A 17,852-nucleotide genomic window follows, 5' to 3' on the forward strand; every position below is an offset into this window, starting at 1 on the left:
GCTTAAAGGTAGATTTCTGGGATCATTTGGAGATTTTTTCTCAGTTAGAAAATCAAGGAAGATCATTACTTTTTGCATGTTCCCAATTTTTGCCATATATCTTGTTAACGAAGCCTAAAAAAATTCTATTAAAGTAAATTCTACTTGAAATTAATTGAAGAATATGGTTTTGTTAATATTTTATTTCCACAAGGCATAATTCGCAAAAGATCCTTTATTCTTAATCGCTTATAACTTGAAAATTATTGGTGTCTCGACATTTTCGCTGAGGAAAAATTGTCTCCTAATGATCCCAGGAATCTACCCTTAAATGTTAATCCGGTCTTTACAGAACATCCTGTATATATAACCTACACGTATGTATAATAAAGTATCTCACAATCGATTAAACTCAACAGTACTATTTATGATTAGTAGAAACGAACCCTTTGCGATTTAGACCAGCTAAATGCCAACATCGGGCGGCTATTTAACGTCCTTAATTAAGTCACGAGTGATACCATACCGCAATTTTATTTTATTTCTGCGAGCTCCATTCAACGCGAACTCGAAACTCGTTTGATTAACCTAAAGCTTGTCTATAGTTTACGTTGCGCGCGCTTATTATTATTCGTATGTATTTCGCGACGCATATGTACGTGTGTGTGTGTGTGTGTCTGAGAGAGAGAGTATATGTATATGTATATCGCTTTTGTGTGTGTTATTTCAAAACGCTACTAATTACAAGTACAGTTTATTAACTCCGTATTTATTTCTCTTTATACCACGTGATTTTTTCCCGCCGCGAACTACTAGTTAAAATCCATCGATCGTCGATGATTGCCTCGATTATACAATATATAACGTCGGCATCGGTTCGTCCTAGTCTCGGCGCGGCGTCGAGATTCGAGAATCGCGTGTCGCATATATATTATACGAGGGTAAAAGAAGTGTATTCTCTCTCCGATAATCCACCTTCTCCATCCTTGGCGACCTTGAAGACCACCCCTTTAGGTCGCTCGCGAAGTCAACGTACAAAATCTTTTAACGAAGTTTCGACTCGTTCATTTAGTTAGACATATCTAGGGTATGACGATCATTAGTTGCTACGAGACGCGTTTCCCCTATCTACGCGCGCTCGTTTCTTTATTACATAATTAGTAATTTCCTTTTTTTTTTTATTTTTTTTTTTCATTAAGCTCGTGACCTTATTTAGTGCGGTCTTCCTCGTAGCATGATCGGAATCGGCTTTCCTCGTGATATTATAATATGCAGGCTGTCTGTCGGAAAATGACGATCGAACATGCATTAACGATAAACGTGCTCTTGCAATTCGCGCGTAGGTCGCCTTGATTAAATGCAAGGCATAGGACTTGTTCCGCATAAATTTGCGAATACTATAAGTATACCTGCGCGTTTGATGTTGTTTTCCGAGAGACAACCGGCATAATATAGGAAAAAGACTCACTACTTATATGTATATAATAACTGCTCGATCCCGCTTAACGTCTACGTTTATATTCTTATATCGACGAATCGCGGCTCGATTTGATTTTTTTTTTAAGGTTCTTTGAATCACACCGGCGCCGTGGGCCAGTGTATCTTTTGATTAAAGTTTTGCAAGCCTGGCAGTGCCCATATAATTAATTAAACGCGCTATATCGGAGGCACGCGTCGAGATCGTCTGCCCTCGAAAATGTTCGTTCTATCAATTTCCGATTAATGAAACAGACGCGTGCCTCTGTCGTCTCACATTACCGAGTAGAATTTCTAACTATAATATTTTTAAGCTATAATTTTCTTTTGTGAAATGCGCGTGTTGAGAGAAAGAAACAATGTAACGACAGCCGTGTGTTTTCATTCTATTTTCCCCGGTTATATATGTTTCACATTCTTCTTTATATGCTTTTCAGTTATTTTGACTTTCTCTCGATAACGAGATTTTCAATAATTGTGGAAAACCGGAAAGTTTCCATTGAAATAAACATATATTCTAGCCGAGCATAAAATATAGTTTTCAGTCGTCGAAATGCGAAATTTATCTACAATATGATATAAAGCTATTTAAAGTCAAATGGATTAATTAATTAGTCTATTCAGCTGACATAAGTATTTTAATATTATATACCGATGATAATGTGTTTTTAATGTAATTATATTCTCTGGAACGATAGCCTTTACTTATTCACTGTACCGTATTCTATAAAAAATACAGATATAGAAAGCACGTATATCACAATTAAGAATTCTGTCGTTACGCATCTTTTCACTGCAATTTGTGCAATACTCTGACTTGTTTATATTGCTCTGCACGCGGTTGTATCGTGTTTAAAAAAACAAAAGCACCTACGCGCAACGGTGAGCAAAATGCATTTGCATTAATGCATCGAGCGCGCTGTGTCGACGAATGCAACAGATGGCATACCGATTAAGAAACGACCTATCGATTACTGTTTTTTTCTTTTCACCACCGTGATGATTATATTCGTATCATCATTATTTTCGCACTCATTTTTTTATCCTTATTATTGAAGAAAAATCCATCTTTAACTTCGACATTTTATACTTTACGATATCAAATCGTAAATTTTGCGTTATCAAAACTTCGTGGCACAATGGCTACGTAGAAATGAACTTTTGCAACGAAATGGGTGCACTTATAGGTGTGTGTGTGTGTGTGTGTGTGTGTGTGTGTGTGTATGCATGTATGCATGTAAAGTTCGTGTAACATTCCTTTGCTGTCGTTAATTGATTTTTCTCTCTCTCTCCCTCTTTCTCTCCTCTTATATAACACAAACATCCGATTGCCCCAGATTCCCGTTCAAGATACGTGATTCATGAAAACGAGCCATCTGGAGCTCTCTCGCAGTGCTGTCGGTGTCTGTGATCAGATACCTTGGAAGAGTCGCGATTGCGAAATAACATTATCGACGAAGCGCGACGTGATTGGGACGAAGCGATTAGGATCAAGGCGCAGCATTGTCGCTTCGCGATTAATAAATAATTACGTGGGATTAATTGAGCTGCTGAGAAGAGCTGGCGAAACGTCATGAATAAAATGAAGCGAAGATATAATGTTCGTTTTCACGCATAATTATTTTAATGGGCCGTAAATTTTGTAAGAAAAATATGTTGTGATGTGAGTGTGCGTTTTTTTGCAAACAGGCGTATATATTTTTAAATGAGGCAAATTTTTTACATACACTACTGTTTGCAATAACTTTATTCGATCGTTAATGTAAAAAGCGGAAAAAGGAAACGACTTGAACCTTGAAACTCGTAAATGGCAGAATGTTTATTTTGTTCGTGATTCTTGAATTTTTTCTACCTTCGAATCCGTGTGCAATAAAGAGTAGAAGATTTATATCAATCGTGCTCGCGCGCGCGTGGAATATTTTACAACGGTTAGATTAAATTGGAGTTTTATTAATGTAGGAGATTTTATAATTATAATTCTCTTATGGATTTAATAAATGATAAAATTTCCTGGTTTTTTTTAGAATCACTCTCATTAGCTATTTAGATAGGTATAAATCCATATCTCCGGCGGATAATTAACTTCGAACATGAATTGCAAAGAATTTCTGTTTCCGAAAGTTTCATTATTTTGCGTGATTGTTGCGGTATTTAGGCTATCTAGCATGCGACAACGTAATGTAGCGTTCGATCTCTTCCGGTTCCGCATAATTTTATCGTGCATGCCTGTCGACAACAGTGTCGTAAATTTTGTGTTCCGCCGATATTTAGGCGCAGATATACCGCATTGATTTGCAACCGAAAAGCTAAAATCTGGCAGCGATATTACAATGATGCGCGGTATTAAGAGAATTTAATATATCTTTAGTTACACACATACAAAGTCCTCGTTTCAATTTGATGAACATAAACCTTACAAGATAAATAAAATAAAATAAAAATATTGCACACATTATAATAGATATATATATATATTTGACAAACGTGAAATTTAATATTGTAATTAAAAACACACTTTTACATCGGAGAAACCATCCAATGACGACGACGACGCGAACATATGTGGATACGTATCTGTATAATTCCAAGAGAACTCGCAAATTGCGTTGCATGCCGCGGCGAATTTCACTGGCTCCAAAAACTGTTTCCCTCGTAAGCAGAAAGAAGCACGCAAACCCCGCGAAACTCTGCGTATAAATATCAGTACGGGAGGAAAAGAAGAAAAGAAATGAGAGAGAAAGACCGATGCGGCATTGAAGCACGAGATCGCTCGATTATCGCTTCGAAATATTTCCGAAACAATCCTTGCTTTTATCGCGCGCAATGCTAGGGTAGAGCTTTGTTATTTGTCAGATTAATCTTAGATTGCGCTCAAGTTTTAAATAGGAAACAGTACTCGCGAGTTTTCCGCGAAAGGGAGAGAAACCTGCATTCGCGGTTTGTATATGTCGTGTTTGATCACCGATAAAAGAGCAAAGGGAAACATTTGCATTTCGGACTGAATTATATATTGTTGCAAATAAAATTACGCAATGAATTTCGATTCGGCTTCGCAAGAATCATAATAACGTAAAACAATTAATCATATTCTGCGCGATTCGTACACAAACACTCGCGCATAAGTCTCGAAATAATTAAATTTGGTAACTGCGACTACGTTCCCTACGGACATGTAGTAATTTACGAGGGAGAGCGTTGGACTTTGTTCAAAAGAGAAGAAAGGAGGGTAAAAAAAATCACGCGAGAATCGGTAGGCACGCGTAATTACTATCGAGAAAGCCGTCACAGTAACAGACTTGACGATAATAGATGCAGTCTGTTGGGTCTTCACTCGGAGCCAAGTCGGATGCGCCGACGCCCTGGTATGCATATTTTACTGAGATGGATGCGTTTCCCGCGAACGCGTACAATGTAATACTTAACCCGGCTCGTGTGGTGCATCTGCTACCCTTCGTACATTAATCCCCGTCGGGACCCCGGCGCGGCTCGCAGCTTCCATTAAGCGAATCCACATACAAATGAACCGTCTTGGAGCATGCGGTGGACGTTGGCTCGAGAGAAATTGATATGAAATCGTTTATCGGGAGCCAATTTGGCTGGTGGAATTCAAGTGTAATATCCGCATGGGAATTGCGCTCATGTATATGTATACTTTTCCGAAGATTAGAAAACAATAAATATTCAATATAAATATTAATAGGAAGAATTAAGAAATATAAGTATTAATATATATAATATTTTTAATAATTAATAAATATGTGTATATTCATGGAAAAATATTTACGATTTACATCACGCGTGATTTGACAAATAATTTTGATGCATTTCTTTTGTATATTATACATATTCATTGATAATGAGAAAATTACATAATCTCTGCGTAGGACGATCATTAGCAATTTTACTTTCTTTCTCTATAAATTGTTCCTGTTCTCGTACCGCGCTTGTTAACATTAATGCATTGCGCATGAATTTACATGTAAATTAACATGAAACTTCCGCGGAAACTTTTAAATTTTTTTTTTATTTTTGCGAAAATATTTGTCGAGTAGTTTCCTTGCATTCGCGTATCAGCGGGTTTCTTCGGTGCAATTTAATGTCAAAATGAATTATATAAGCGGCCTAAAACCATTCGATGCGAATATTGCACATTATCCGATTTTTCTCGCAGCCTGACTTCGATCGATTGACTCTAGAAGAAATGAGAACAAATAAAATGTCTGAAAGATATCCGCGACCCGAATTACAGCGTTCAGGATTGGTGAAGATTTAATATCGCGCGATAATGAAACGAGTTAGAACGTCGACATTTTCGAATGATCCGAATGTCAACTTTCGTTTCTTGATTTCTTATATTTCTGACTGTGCTCTTTCAACTCTATACGTCGGGAAAACGGGAACAACGGGAATACCTATTTCGTTCCCCGCGAGCCTCGAACTCGACATCTCTCTCTCTCTCTCTTTCTCTGCTTTCTCATTTCAACGGTTTCTCGAGAATAACGACTTTCTAGTGGCAGGAAAATAAATTGGCTGTCGCGAGGTTTACAGTTGTGCCGATCGATTTCGCAGATAGATTCGAGATAGGTCCATTTATTTGCGAGTCGCTAAACGAAAATTTTTCGCGAGACTTTCTTATGCGTAAAAGAAAATTTTGAATCAATAGACAATAGAAAAAGAGAGTGCTACAATATCACCGAAAGAGAATTATATAAAAATATTTTTTATAGATAAAAATATATATGTGTGTATGTATATGTGTATATATGTGTGTTTATACAATATTTTTTTCTATGTATTATAAAACGGAAAAAACTTAAAATTTTTTAATTTAACGCGAAAATAGAAATATAAATATAAAAAAAAATAGAAGTGAGCAGAGTAAATATTAAAGATAATTATTATAAAATATTTTAAAATAAATGATATATTTATCTCTCATTAATTTCATTAAATAAATATATGTATAATTATACCGAATTTTTGATTCCGCTGTTTTTATCGATCTAATTTTGATCACAATACTGAAATCCAAAAAGATTCGTAGGTGATCTCCGATTAATTTTGCGAGCGTAGACTTTTCCAACCACGTGCGCAACCAATTGAAACGCATTCACCTCGGTCATACGTGGGTGAAAACTTTCAATAAACGTGTGAGTAAACTGGCGGCTGGATGTGCAAGCAGAACGTTTATGTTTATTCAGCATTTCCAGAATTTCATACGTAATAGAGAAAGCCTAAACCTTGTTTACACGGGGCTTCTTATTTACTTGAAAATATTTGAAGCTCAATTTATCGCTTTATTATTTCATAATTTTTGTCATTGTTTGCAGATTGACCGGCAAATATTTATTATTAAACTCATATTCATATGCGTCAAAAGGATTCAAAGGCGCCCGATATCGTCAAATGAAATTAATTAGCGCGAGCGTAGGCCAACAGTGATTGTTTATGAAATGTTGTTATAAAATTAGAATATATAGATATCTCGTGCGCGCTTGAATTTCAGCGGAACGATTGAGTATCATATTTTATATCAAGCATTTTCATATCATATTTCATCTCGAGCATTCTCATATTCAAATCGCAATCATTAATATATGTATATATATATATATACATATATAATACTTGTATTATATTTGTCATATATGCAAAAATAATTTTTCCTCCGAGAATCAGCTTCATCCTTTTTTTCAATACTGATAAAGGATAAACTGATTTAATATTTTCTATACTGTAATGTCACGCGTGAAAAAAAATCTTACTTTTCGAACATTATTAATAATTGATAATTACCCAACGAAACGTCATTCAGCATGTAATGCACCGTTTTGTAATGTTATACATCTCGGTGTAAAATAAATTTATTCGTCTTACACATGATAGCCAATTTGTGCCTTACCTTTCGTCCAGATCGCAAGATACGCATCACGCAAACGGTTTACTTTTCATCGTCGTGCGCGCTTTATATAATCGCGTCGATCACTCAATTACCACCGGCACAGTCACTGGTAATTACTAGCCGCGAACCGCCCTTGTACCAATTAACCACGCAATAACCACGTGGTAACGTTGCAGCAACTACCCGCGGGAGCAATTCTACTCTTTATAGTCAGCGGACAAGTTCGTCGGGAGAATCGAAGGATCGTTTCCTGTTCCTGCATCAGTCGTATATATATATATATATATATATATGTGTGTATATATTTGTATGTATCCGTGTGTATGTGTGTGTGTGTGTCTCTGCGTTCGTACGTGTTCATGTATGCATTTTCGACGCGAATGTTGATTTGTACACGTACGGCGATGCCGTGAACGGGGACGGTCGGAATGAAATGCTGCCGGAAAACATGCAGAGTTTAGAGTTCAAACGAGAGACAGAGATTTTGCCGGCACCAAAGAACGGCCGGTCGAGGACGGTCGAGGACGGGCAGAGTGAACGGGGCCTAGAAATCGGACTGCGATGTGGCCAGGGCACTCTCAGCCGTCTCCTCGCGTCGTCATAAGGGCCTCGTCACCTCGCCGCACTCGCAATATGTTGGGTGTCCGCGACGGTCCACGCGGTTGCTGATTGAGTGGTCGCTGCAACAGAAAAAGCGAGCGGGATGGTTAGCGCGAAAGAGAGAACAAATATCAGATTAGATTTGTTTGCTAAAAGAATCGGAGAGAAGAGCTTCTTCTATTACGCGATTATAAAAATAATTAGTTATTTATATTATAATAATAATTTAGTAATTTTTATAATATAATAGAATATTGTATGATATATATGTATATTGAAATCTTATTTACAATATTATGGCAAATTGGTAGCGATAGTTAGCACAAGTGATCAGAAAAAGTGAAAGAGGAAAAAGACAGAGAAAAAAGTGAGAATAAAGTTAAGAGACCAAGGATCGATTAGAGTGTTGTGTATATATATTTCCTCTTCTCGCAGAAAAGAAGATATCGGAGGAAATTTTCCATTAAATCATGGAAAAAGCGCGTAGAGCCATTTCTTCCAATAAAAAACAAGGAGTTTAATAAGCTCTATTAAAACAGATTAATGTCCGTGGGTTACCAGTTGATAAAATTGCAAAATCTACTTAAATTATATTGGATTTACGGTATACGCCGAGTGCAAATAATTTATTTCGACGTTAACTCTTTGGGAAGGGAAACTTCCATCCCGTTTGATATGGCTTTCTTATTAAGGCACTTCGTTAAACCACTCCAGACGAGACTGCATTCTTAGAAATGCGATTCATTGCAACGAGTAATTGCGACTCTCTCTCTCTCTCTGTCTCTCTCTCTCCCTCGGAACCTATTTTCTAATTACCATTATGATTTACACATCAGAGATTTCAAAACAATATTAGAAGTAAACGAAAAGTAAAATAGCTGTTTTTTTTAATTTTTTATTTTTTAATTATATTTTTTTCTCATATGTCTGGAAATATAAATAAATGCATTAATTTGAAACGTGAAAATACGAGGATGAAAAAGAAATAAGTCATTTTGTTTGAAAGTTTTGTTCCGAACACACTTTTTTTAGAATTCTCTCTTTAATAATAAAGTTTTGAAAATCGACGACGAGAATGCGCGCATGTATAAAAAAAGTGATTGAAAAATACGATGATGAAATACACGACATGAAATCACCGATTGCACAACCGTAGCGAGCTCGCAACGACTTGTAACGAGGGAATAATCGAGTCGTTGCAGAACGAACGTTCCACCCCGTCGTTTACACAGCGATGAAACGATCTCGCAATGCGAGAAATTCTTTTCGTCTATTAGAAGGGAAACACGTTTTCAGTAGCTTCGAAAATATAAAGGTTTGATCGACAGATAATTGGAACGAAAATGTGATTGTGCGCGCGGTCACATTTTCGGTCGAATTTTTTAACCTATTGTCGAAATTTATCACCGTCATTCACCTCAGACAATTCCGTATATATTATCACGCGAGTGTGCTTGAATGACAGTTCACATGAATCTGATATGTATGAATCATGTGACGTCAATGAAACGGTATATATCAGTAATTATGTTCGCACGTTGAGTTGCAATATTACGCAATCATGCCACATTTGATTTAAAAGCGCGTTAATTATCAGTTATTATTTGTTCTATAATCTCTTTTTTCGTAATAATGATCGAAGAAATTCTGTATTTGTGATCGCGCGACAGGAATATTTGCAAAATAAAATGGCTTGTAATATGTAAGATTTATATGTGTCGAAAACACTATTAATATAAAATTTCTGAATTTCGAAAATACTTTTAATGCTATCGTGAAATATTTTTCGCAAGCATTTCATTCTTTTTTCAATATCTGAATATGCTTAAAACACATTGAGTTATATTAGGATTATCCTATATATTCACTTATGTAAGTAACGAAATGGTTAAAATGCTGCAAGGAAAGATGGAAGAATAAAAGCGATGTTTCGACGTATTTTGTTCTTACTCTTTTATGATTCTATTGAATTTTTGTCCGCAATATGGCTCGCCAACCAAGAAGAGAACTGGTGCATTTTGATTCCCTTTGACGTTTTCTCTTTCTGGCACGTCCTATTCCTACATATAGTCTACTTTCAGAAACCACATCAACCCAAATTCCGCGGATTGCCTCTTCTGATTACGTGCCGCAAAGAATGGGATAGTCAAATCCTGGTTACAAAAGGTTCCATTGTTGGGTTGAGGGCCGTCGACGTTCGCTCGTGCGCTAACAGTCGAGCTGAGGCTTAAGAATATTGCATATTCATGCGGGATTTCGCTTGCGATGGAGCGGTTCGGTCATCGCAAAAATATGTACAGGGTATCTTAGAATTAAATGGACAGCTTACCGTGAAGCTATCCCTCAATTAATTCAACTTTGTCGTTCGAGAGAAATTATCCAAACATTAATCATCTTTGTATTATATGAGTATCTGAGCATAAATTTATTCATCAAACAGGATAATAATTTGTCATTTTATTATTAAAATATTTAACATCTCGAAGATATAAAAAAGAATTGCGAATAAGACCAAATATTTGGTTGAATTATCGCTAAAAGGAAATTCGATTTTGAAATTTATAAACAATCATGTTGTTTTAATTGAATTATTATTATAAACATTAATCATCTTTGTATGAGTGTTCGAGCATAAATTTATTCATCAATCAGGATAATAATTTGTAATTTTATTATTAAAATATTTAACATCTCGAAGATATAAAAAAGAATTGCGAATAAGACCAAATATTTGATTGAATTATCGCTAAAAAGAAATTCGATTTTGAAATTTATAAACAATCATGTTGTTTTAATTGAATTATTATTATAAACATTAATCATCTTTGTATGAGTGTTCGAGCATAAATTTATTCATCAATCAGGATAATAATTTGTAATTTTATTATTAAAATATTTAACATATCTCGAAGACATAAAAAAAGAATTGCGATTGAAATAAAATATTTGGTTGAATTATCGCTAAAAAGAAAAAAATTTGATTTTGAAATTTATAAACAATCATGTTGTTTTCATTGGATTTATCGCGATCTCAGATGTCTTGCAATATGGTGCGAATATTAAACAAATGTTGCAAAAGCGTAAAACAATTCTCGCGAAAGATTAAAACCATCTACAGCAATATAGAGTTGACATAAAGGGCTTAAAGAGAAATAACGAAGATAAGCGTGTCGAGAGAGTTGGCAGAAGAGCGGCGAGAGGTGACGAAAGGGGATGGTAGCGAATCACCGTGGGTGATGAGAAAAAAAAAGAATTCTGAATGCGATATCACCATGACCTACATCGGTCCGCTGAAAAAGAGCGATGAATACCGAGTATGCTATTGTCAGGCGCAGTAGTCGTAGACCGATGGTATCGGACGGCGTCGCTCACGCAGTGGTTACTACTTAATAGTAGTACGACAACGCTTCGGGTCAGGTCGCGTGCCGATCGCGATCCGGCCAAAGTGTGCACCGAGCATGGAAGAATTTTTTATAATTATTTGCTATTTCGTCATCCGCTCTTTCTCTCAAATTATTCACGTCACTTACAAATCGACATCTACGATGTAACGATATTAATTTGCTCGTACAATATTATAGCTCTTGACTTTATCGTGTAACAACAATTTCAATAATTGATGAAGCGTATGTATGGTACATAAGAGACTTGAGAAAATTGAAGAGGATAAATGAAACGAAGAACTGAGAGAATACAAGATGCATAAGTCGATCTGATTTATGCAATGAAATGTATTAACTTTGGGAAGACTGCGGGAAGACTCAGGATATCGGTGAACAAAGAGCCGAATAGAAGTGATAACCAGGTACGATAAAGGTGGCAAATCGTTCTATGACGTGACTGTCAGTAGGAAATCGATAGCTGGTGAAGTACTTGTTACATTTACGAGCGTGCAGCACAACGGGACTTCGATAAGATCGTCATAAAGTTCATCGTAAGCTTTAGCGCCTTATTAATTCTAACTTTCTGTTAACTAATAAAGTTACAACTCCCTGAGCGGCCAGGAACGATTTCCGCTGTCATGCTTAAAGGCGTGACGTTTCAAATTCGAAGGCGTACAATTCGAACAATGCAATGCGAAAATTTGCCGCGAATTAATCTTCTCTCCACTTCCCTTTTTCCTCCGACTTTCATTTAATCTACATTTCGCAAGAAACATAATTTGTCTTCAAGCGAGAATAATATTGATAAAATAAAGCGATGAGAGATTGCTTGAATATTTTCCATGAAAGATATATATACGATACACACAATTGTCTAAGATTTAAAGTATATTTTAACTCAAAAGTATATTTTAATCTCATAATCAGTTTTTCACAGTCTTTTAAACCGACCATGACGTTAATATACATTTGCAATGAAATCTCAAATTTAAATTCCTTCAGTTCTTTCTCTGTTGGAAAAAATTTGCCCGGAATTAATGCATTTTGAATATTTAATTTGCAAAGGGCCTTTAACAGTAGTTGCATGTAATTAAAAACTATTGGTACCTCGAAAACTTTTCAACTTTCCATCACGTTGGTCGCGAATGTTTGGATAGAACAAACTTTAAATAGAAGTTCCATTGAAAGGAGAGGCAAGGAGAAGAAGGAGAAAAGCGTCTATTTTTCCATTTTTGCATTAAAAATTTCTTTTCGAAGAATGGTGCCGGTTGACCCCTCGGGGGCTGTATTTTAGATGTGGCTAACTCAATTCCGTCTCTCTCCCTTTCTCGCGCCCGTCCATCAGCATATGCGGCACACGACCATGGCCATTACCGACTAGTATGACCTTTTCAGAATGCCAGGGAATGTTACCAAGCAGTCGCGTGACAGCAGGAGAGGCGACGGATAACGGATACGCGCCCTTATATCCGCGCGGTCCCCGTGAGACGCAAAGTTATGATTACGAGAGTCCGCGAGTGTCGAGGGACATCAATTTTAGGGTCTAGGTATGCTCGATTGAAGTACGAAATTGAAGGAGCCGCCGACTGCGTTTAATAAGGACGCCGCCGATCAGCGAGGAGACTTCGCGCGTCGACCTGGAGTTGACAGGGTCGAGGACGACGTTTTCTTGAGATTCGTGCAGAGTGACAGCACTCTATGCATGTTCGCTTTTAGGCGAACTAAGTCTTAAGCAATTTGACGGGACATGATGGGATGGAAACCGAGATAATTGTGCCGCGGAGTGGCGCAGCCTCCAATTTCGTACTTGTAATGAACCGTGCGTTTTACAAGTGTTTTACAAAGTGTCTTATATACTTCTGCAATTTTTGCAATCGTAAGAAAGTACTGCACTGGGAAAAAATATGCAATGTATTACATAAAACTATGGAAAATTACACTTATTATTTATGTAATTTATGGATTTATATCAACTATAGAATTTTTAACAAATATCTTTTGTTTAGTTGATTTCATTTATATAATATGGGATTGAGATTTTAACAAACATTATATAAAATATCTTCCATAAAAAATATTAATTTTTTGTCATAGCGTGAGAACTTCTCATCATTGTCTATTATGAATAACATAAAAGAAGAAAATAGATATTGATAATGATAAACAAAAAGTCAAAAAAAGAAATATGTACAGAATAGTCTTATCATATAATTTTTTATTACAGATTTGATTAATGAATGGAAAATAAATATTGTTTTAGCTGAATATAATTATAATTTTAAATGAATATAATTTTGTTATTTATATTTTTGACATTTTTTGAACATTTTTTCTAAAAATATATTTTTAGAAAATGTTTGATATTTAAAAAATTTATTGGTAACTTTTTTATCTTCAAGCTTCATAAATCTAAAAATAGATAAACCTAAAAATAAAAAATAAAATAAACAATAGAGAGAGAGAGAGAGAGAGAGAGAGAGAAAGCAAAAAACAAATAAGATTGTTGTGCAATTTAGGAATAAAATTTTAAAAATAAATGTTTGAAAAAGTTTAATCTAGAAAATATAATGGATATTAAATGGAAATTCAAGTAAGTATTTCCTGCAGTTTCGGATACCGCAATGTTGTTATCGTCACTAATCCTCTGACCTGCAAGCTCGAAGTAGTGAATTACTACTTTGAGCTATAAATATGGATTTTTTTAGATTACTTAACCGCTTTTACAGAAATTTTGCCAAAAATCCAATAGCTTAAGATAAGCCGAATATATGGTGTGCTCGATTGCCATACTTGTCATATAGTATAGGTGTATACATATATAAATGATATATATATGCTTAAATTATAATTTTCTCTCTCCGATATAGTTTAATTGATCATTAAAATTGTAATACAATAAATAATAATGTTAAATTATATTTAATAATGTTAATTGTGGTTTAACGCACATTGAGTTTTTTGTGTGCATAAAAGAGAATGATTATGTAGTTTAAATAATTTAATGATTATTCGTAATATATTGTATTAAGTAGGAACGTATCAGAGTGACCTTCATAATCATGGCAACCAAAGCACGCATGTGATAATCAAGAGAGTTCGGTGTAAAGCTTTCAGTTCTGACGTAAATTCGTTAGCGTCACGCTAACGGGAGTGTACACGAACGCATGTATCGAGAAATAAATAAAATTTACAAAAACAGAAATATTAAAACGCATTTTCTTATTTCACATATTCTTATATAATCCAAAAATGTTATATATGTATAAAGAAAGCGTTCATGAAAGTATAAAATAATAATTATCCAACATGATTATTTTTTATGTATTTTTTAAAAATCTGTAATTCTTGACAAATATTTCTCGTTATTATTTTATAAAAGGTATTGTCTAATTTTTATTCCAAATTTTCTTGTAAATGTTTCGTAATTTTTCATATTTTTTTACCCTTTAAATTTTGATGGTTTTGCCGACGCAATTTATACATCCGCTTCTTAATGAGCGCTAAACGCGCGCATGACTGAATTAGGTTTAATCACACAAATCGGCAAGAGGGAGAGGAAAGATTTATTACACATAATCAGAGCTAAAAATAATCCTAACAGCGTCGCGCCTTGGTCATGTCTCGTTTCGATCCATCTTTGCACATAACACCATCATTTACTGGCGTCAACCCCCGTTATTCAAAGCTAGAACTAGACTCGTCGTGTGTTACAATATGGTCAGCTGTTTTATTCCGCTTGCGTAGGACGTCTCTGACAGCGATCTTTAAGATATGCTCCCTCTATTTTTTTTTTTTTTTACACGAACTGCTGTACTCGTAAATATTCAACGGAACACAAGTATAGCTACCTACGCAGTCTTTACCGCCTACTATCACCATAATGCGATCTTTTTTACCACATGCAAAATTACACTAATGCAATATCATAAAAGGTGCTCCCGGGACAGTCTTTTTTCACGTTGAACATAAAATTACGAGGGAAGAGAGGCAGCGTCAGAAATTCAATGCACCTACAAAACTCGCGCATACAAAAAGAGAGAGAGAAATGTATCGTTATGTAAGAGTTATTTATAGTATTGTTATATATTTCACGAATTGAATATCTTCGAGACATTAAATGTTCGTCTGTAAAATAACTTGTACAATCTGCATCTATTAAATTTTTTTACAAATATAAAAATTAATATTTATACTTTGATTTGATTAAAAAATGATAGTTGACTTTAAAATTATTTAATTTAAATTATTCTTTGTTTGAAACTTTTTCAATTTTATTATACGCTATGTCTCAAAATAACAAAATGATCGCAAGATTCCAATTTGACATTCGGAGGATTCTCGCAGCATCCTTGAGACACATCTAAGTAAGTATACTTGCAAGTCCAATCACTAGAATATTAAATTACACTTAATTACTCGCCGTATATTAAATCGGCGTCGAGGCGACAAGTTGCCTCGCGTCCTTCGTCGAAACAATAAGAACGCAATTCGAAGGATAATAGCATGATGAATCTCATGGTCAAATAGCGAGACAATGGATGCATTTCTACCTTTCAGTTGTCATATCAACCATGATATCGGGCGTAGAAGGGCGACATTCGTTCGCGTGAATACCGAAGTGGCTTTTGACACACTGAGTGTGGAAGAGCGATAACAAATGTACGAATTCTTCGCACACATTCGCGACAATGCTGTCGCATTTATTCGGCCACCGTTCGGTGAGGAAATGCCGATTTCGAAGAAAGTTTTGAATTTCTAAAAGAAATAATCTCTCGCGAATATAAACGTGGACGGAATTTTGATATTTGCCCGTGGTCAGGAATATAGATGGCGACTTTGAAGATGATCATTTTTGGACGCTCTGTAAATATAACCGATCAATAGATAGACATTGTATAGAGTATAGAGCATTATGTATGATTTTGGAAAAAAATGTTACATTTTTGAGATATCGAGAAATTTAGTTTACTGACGTAAAATAAAATAATATTATAGCTAAAATGTGAAATTTTACGTATTTTTGTAATTAACTTATTCTTCAAGATGAATTCATAAAGAAAAGAGATGCTATTTCTTAGCAGATATATCGATTACTCAAAATATTGTAATTATAATACCTTAGATATGAGTGGAGGTATATATATCGAGATTTTTAATTATTTGCAGATTATTAAAAGCTTTACTAGTTTCATAGAAAACTTTGTTGCAGCAGAAATAGAGTCAGTCCTAAGTTCGTTTAGGAAAAGTTCCACAGCTTAATATAATGTGCCAGAAAGATTCCGTGCGGTCAATGCTAGCCATATTATACACGTTGGAAAATGACCGGGCATATAAGTGGAAGCACACAACGCGATCGATGATGCTTATATCCTGAAAAAAGTTGGAGGTGAAAGCCTCCCTTTTTCTTTCTCTTTTTTTTCGCTCTCTTGTTATGTGTGTATGTATATATATATATATATATATATATATATCTTTCAAAGAAAAACTGGAACAGTGACACCATTGGGTATTTCTTTGATAGATTGTCCGCGGAGATTTCGCAAAATTGATGGCAAATCCTTCGAAGTGTCTTTCAGCAACAGATTCAATTTGGATTTGTGTTATTCGCAATATACAGTCGTATCTTATTTCATATATATCGTATGTTTCTTATTTTTCTTTAAAATCATCTCGTCGTATAAGATTCTCTATTTTATTTTAAGAATATGTCACGGTTTTTAAGCTCTCTTTCTCTCTCTCTCTCTTTAGAATTTATTTTCGTTTTGTTATACACGTGTATTCTATATTTCGTTTAGTTCGAAGTTGATATTGAAGATTTTGAGATACTCTGTTATATAACAGTGCTCTGTTATAAAAATGTTACTTGACTAAATCGTTCAACTAAATATCATTTTGTTAATTTTGAACATACACAAATACTTAAATTAAATAACATATTAAATCTAACAAAATGTATATTTGATTTAAATACTAATTTATGTTTAATTAACAAAATAGTAAATGAATTAAACGATTTAGTCAAGTTAATAATTTTTTTTCAGTGAACGTTTTATTAGATATAATGATTTTATGGAAAATATGACTTCGGAGAAGATTATCGATCGTTCATTGCTAATTGTTTCCCGTGAACGCGAATGCAAAAAATGATCGCTAAAAGATCCATTGTGAATTAATCGAATGCCACAGGCATCAGCTGGCAGATTATCAGTTTAACATGCGATTAAAAAATCGCGAGCGACGTTCGCGCTAGTTGGCAAAGTATTTTGCATAAAGCGTCGTCGTCCAACGGCCTTCCAGAATAAATTTATAAAGCAACATGAAATTATGCAAATATGAATTCTCTCTCTCTCTCTCTCTCTCTCTCTCTCTCTCTCTCTCTTGTACAAGAATATATTAAATCTCTATATATTAAATCTCTATTTTTTTCTTTACATATATAAATAATACTCGAAACGTCAAACGCGATCTCAGCGTGATTTAATAAAATACAGAAAATTAATAAAATTAAAATA

The 17,852-nt window shown here is 34.8% G+C and overlaps 1 protein-coding gene across 2 annotated transcripts in view; it reads right to left on the reverse strand.

The window, feature by feature from the left end:
* Nucleotides 1-6,395: 6,395 nt before the first annotated feature.
* Teh1 (tipE homolog 1 phospholipid transfer protein) overlaps nucleotides 6,396-17,852 on the reverse strand; it is a 31,575-nt gene continuing 20,118 nt past the window's right edge. Inside the window, exon 3 of one of the 2 annotated variants that reach the window (XM_029322575.2) lies at nucleotides 6,396-8,037. In XM_029322575.2, the coding sequence (XP_029178408.1) occupies nucleotides 7,956-8,037 (82 nt within the window). In that variant the 3' untranslated portion in view covers nucleotides 6,396-7,955. The remainder of the gene's footprint in view (nucleotides 8,038-17,852) is intronic. The other variant, XR_003822569.2, reaches the window with a different exon arrangement.

Source organism: Nylanderia fulva, unplaced genomic scaffold, assembly GCF_048542155.1.
Source record: "Nylanderia fulva isolate GAGA-0341 unplaced genomic scaffold, ASM4854215v1 Scaffold8, whole genome shotgun sequence".
In the NCBI taxonomy this organism is placed as follows: Eukaryota; Metazoa; Arthropoda; class Insecta; order Hymenoptera; family Formicidae; genus Nylanderia; species Nylanderia fulva.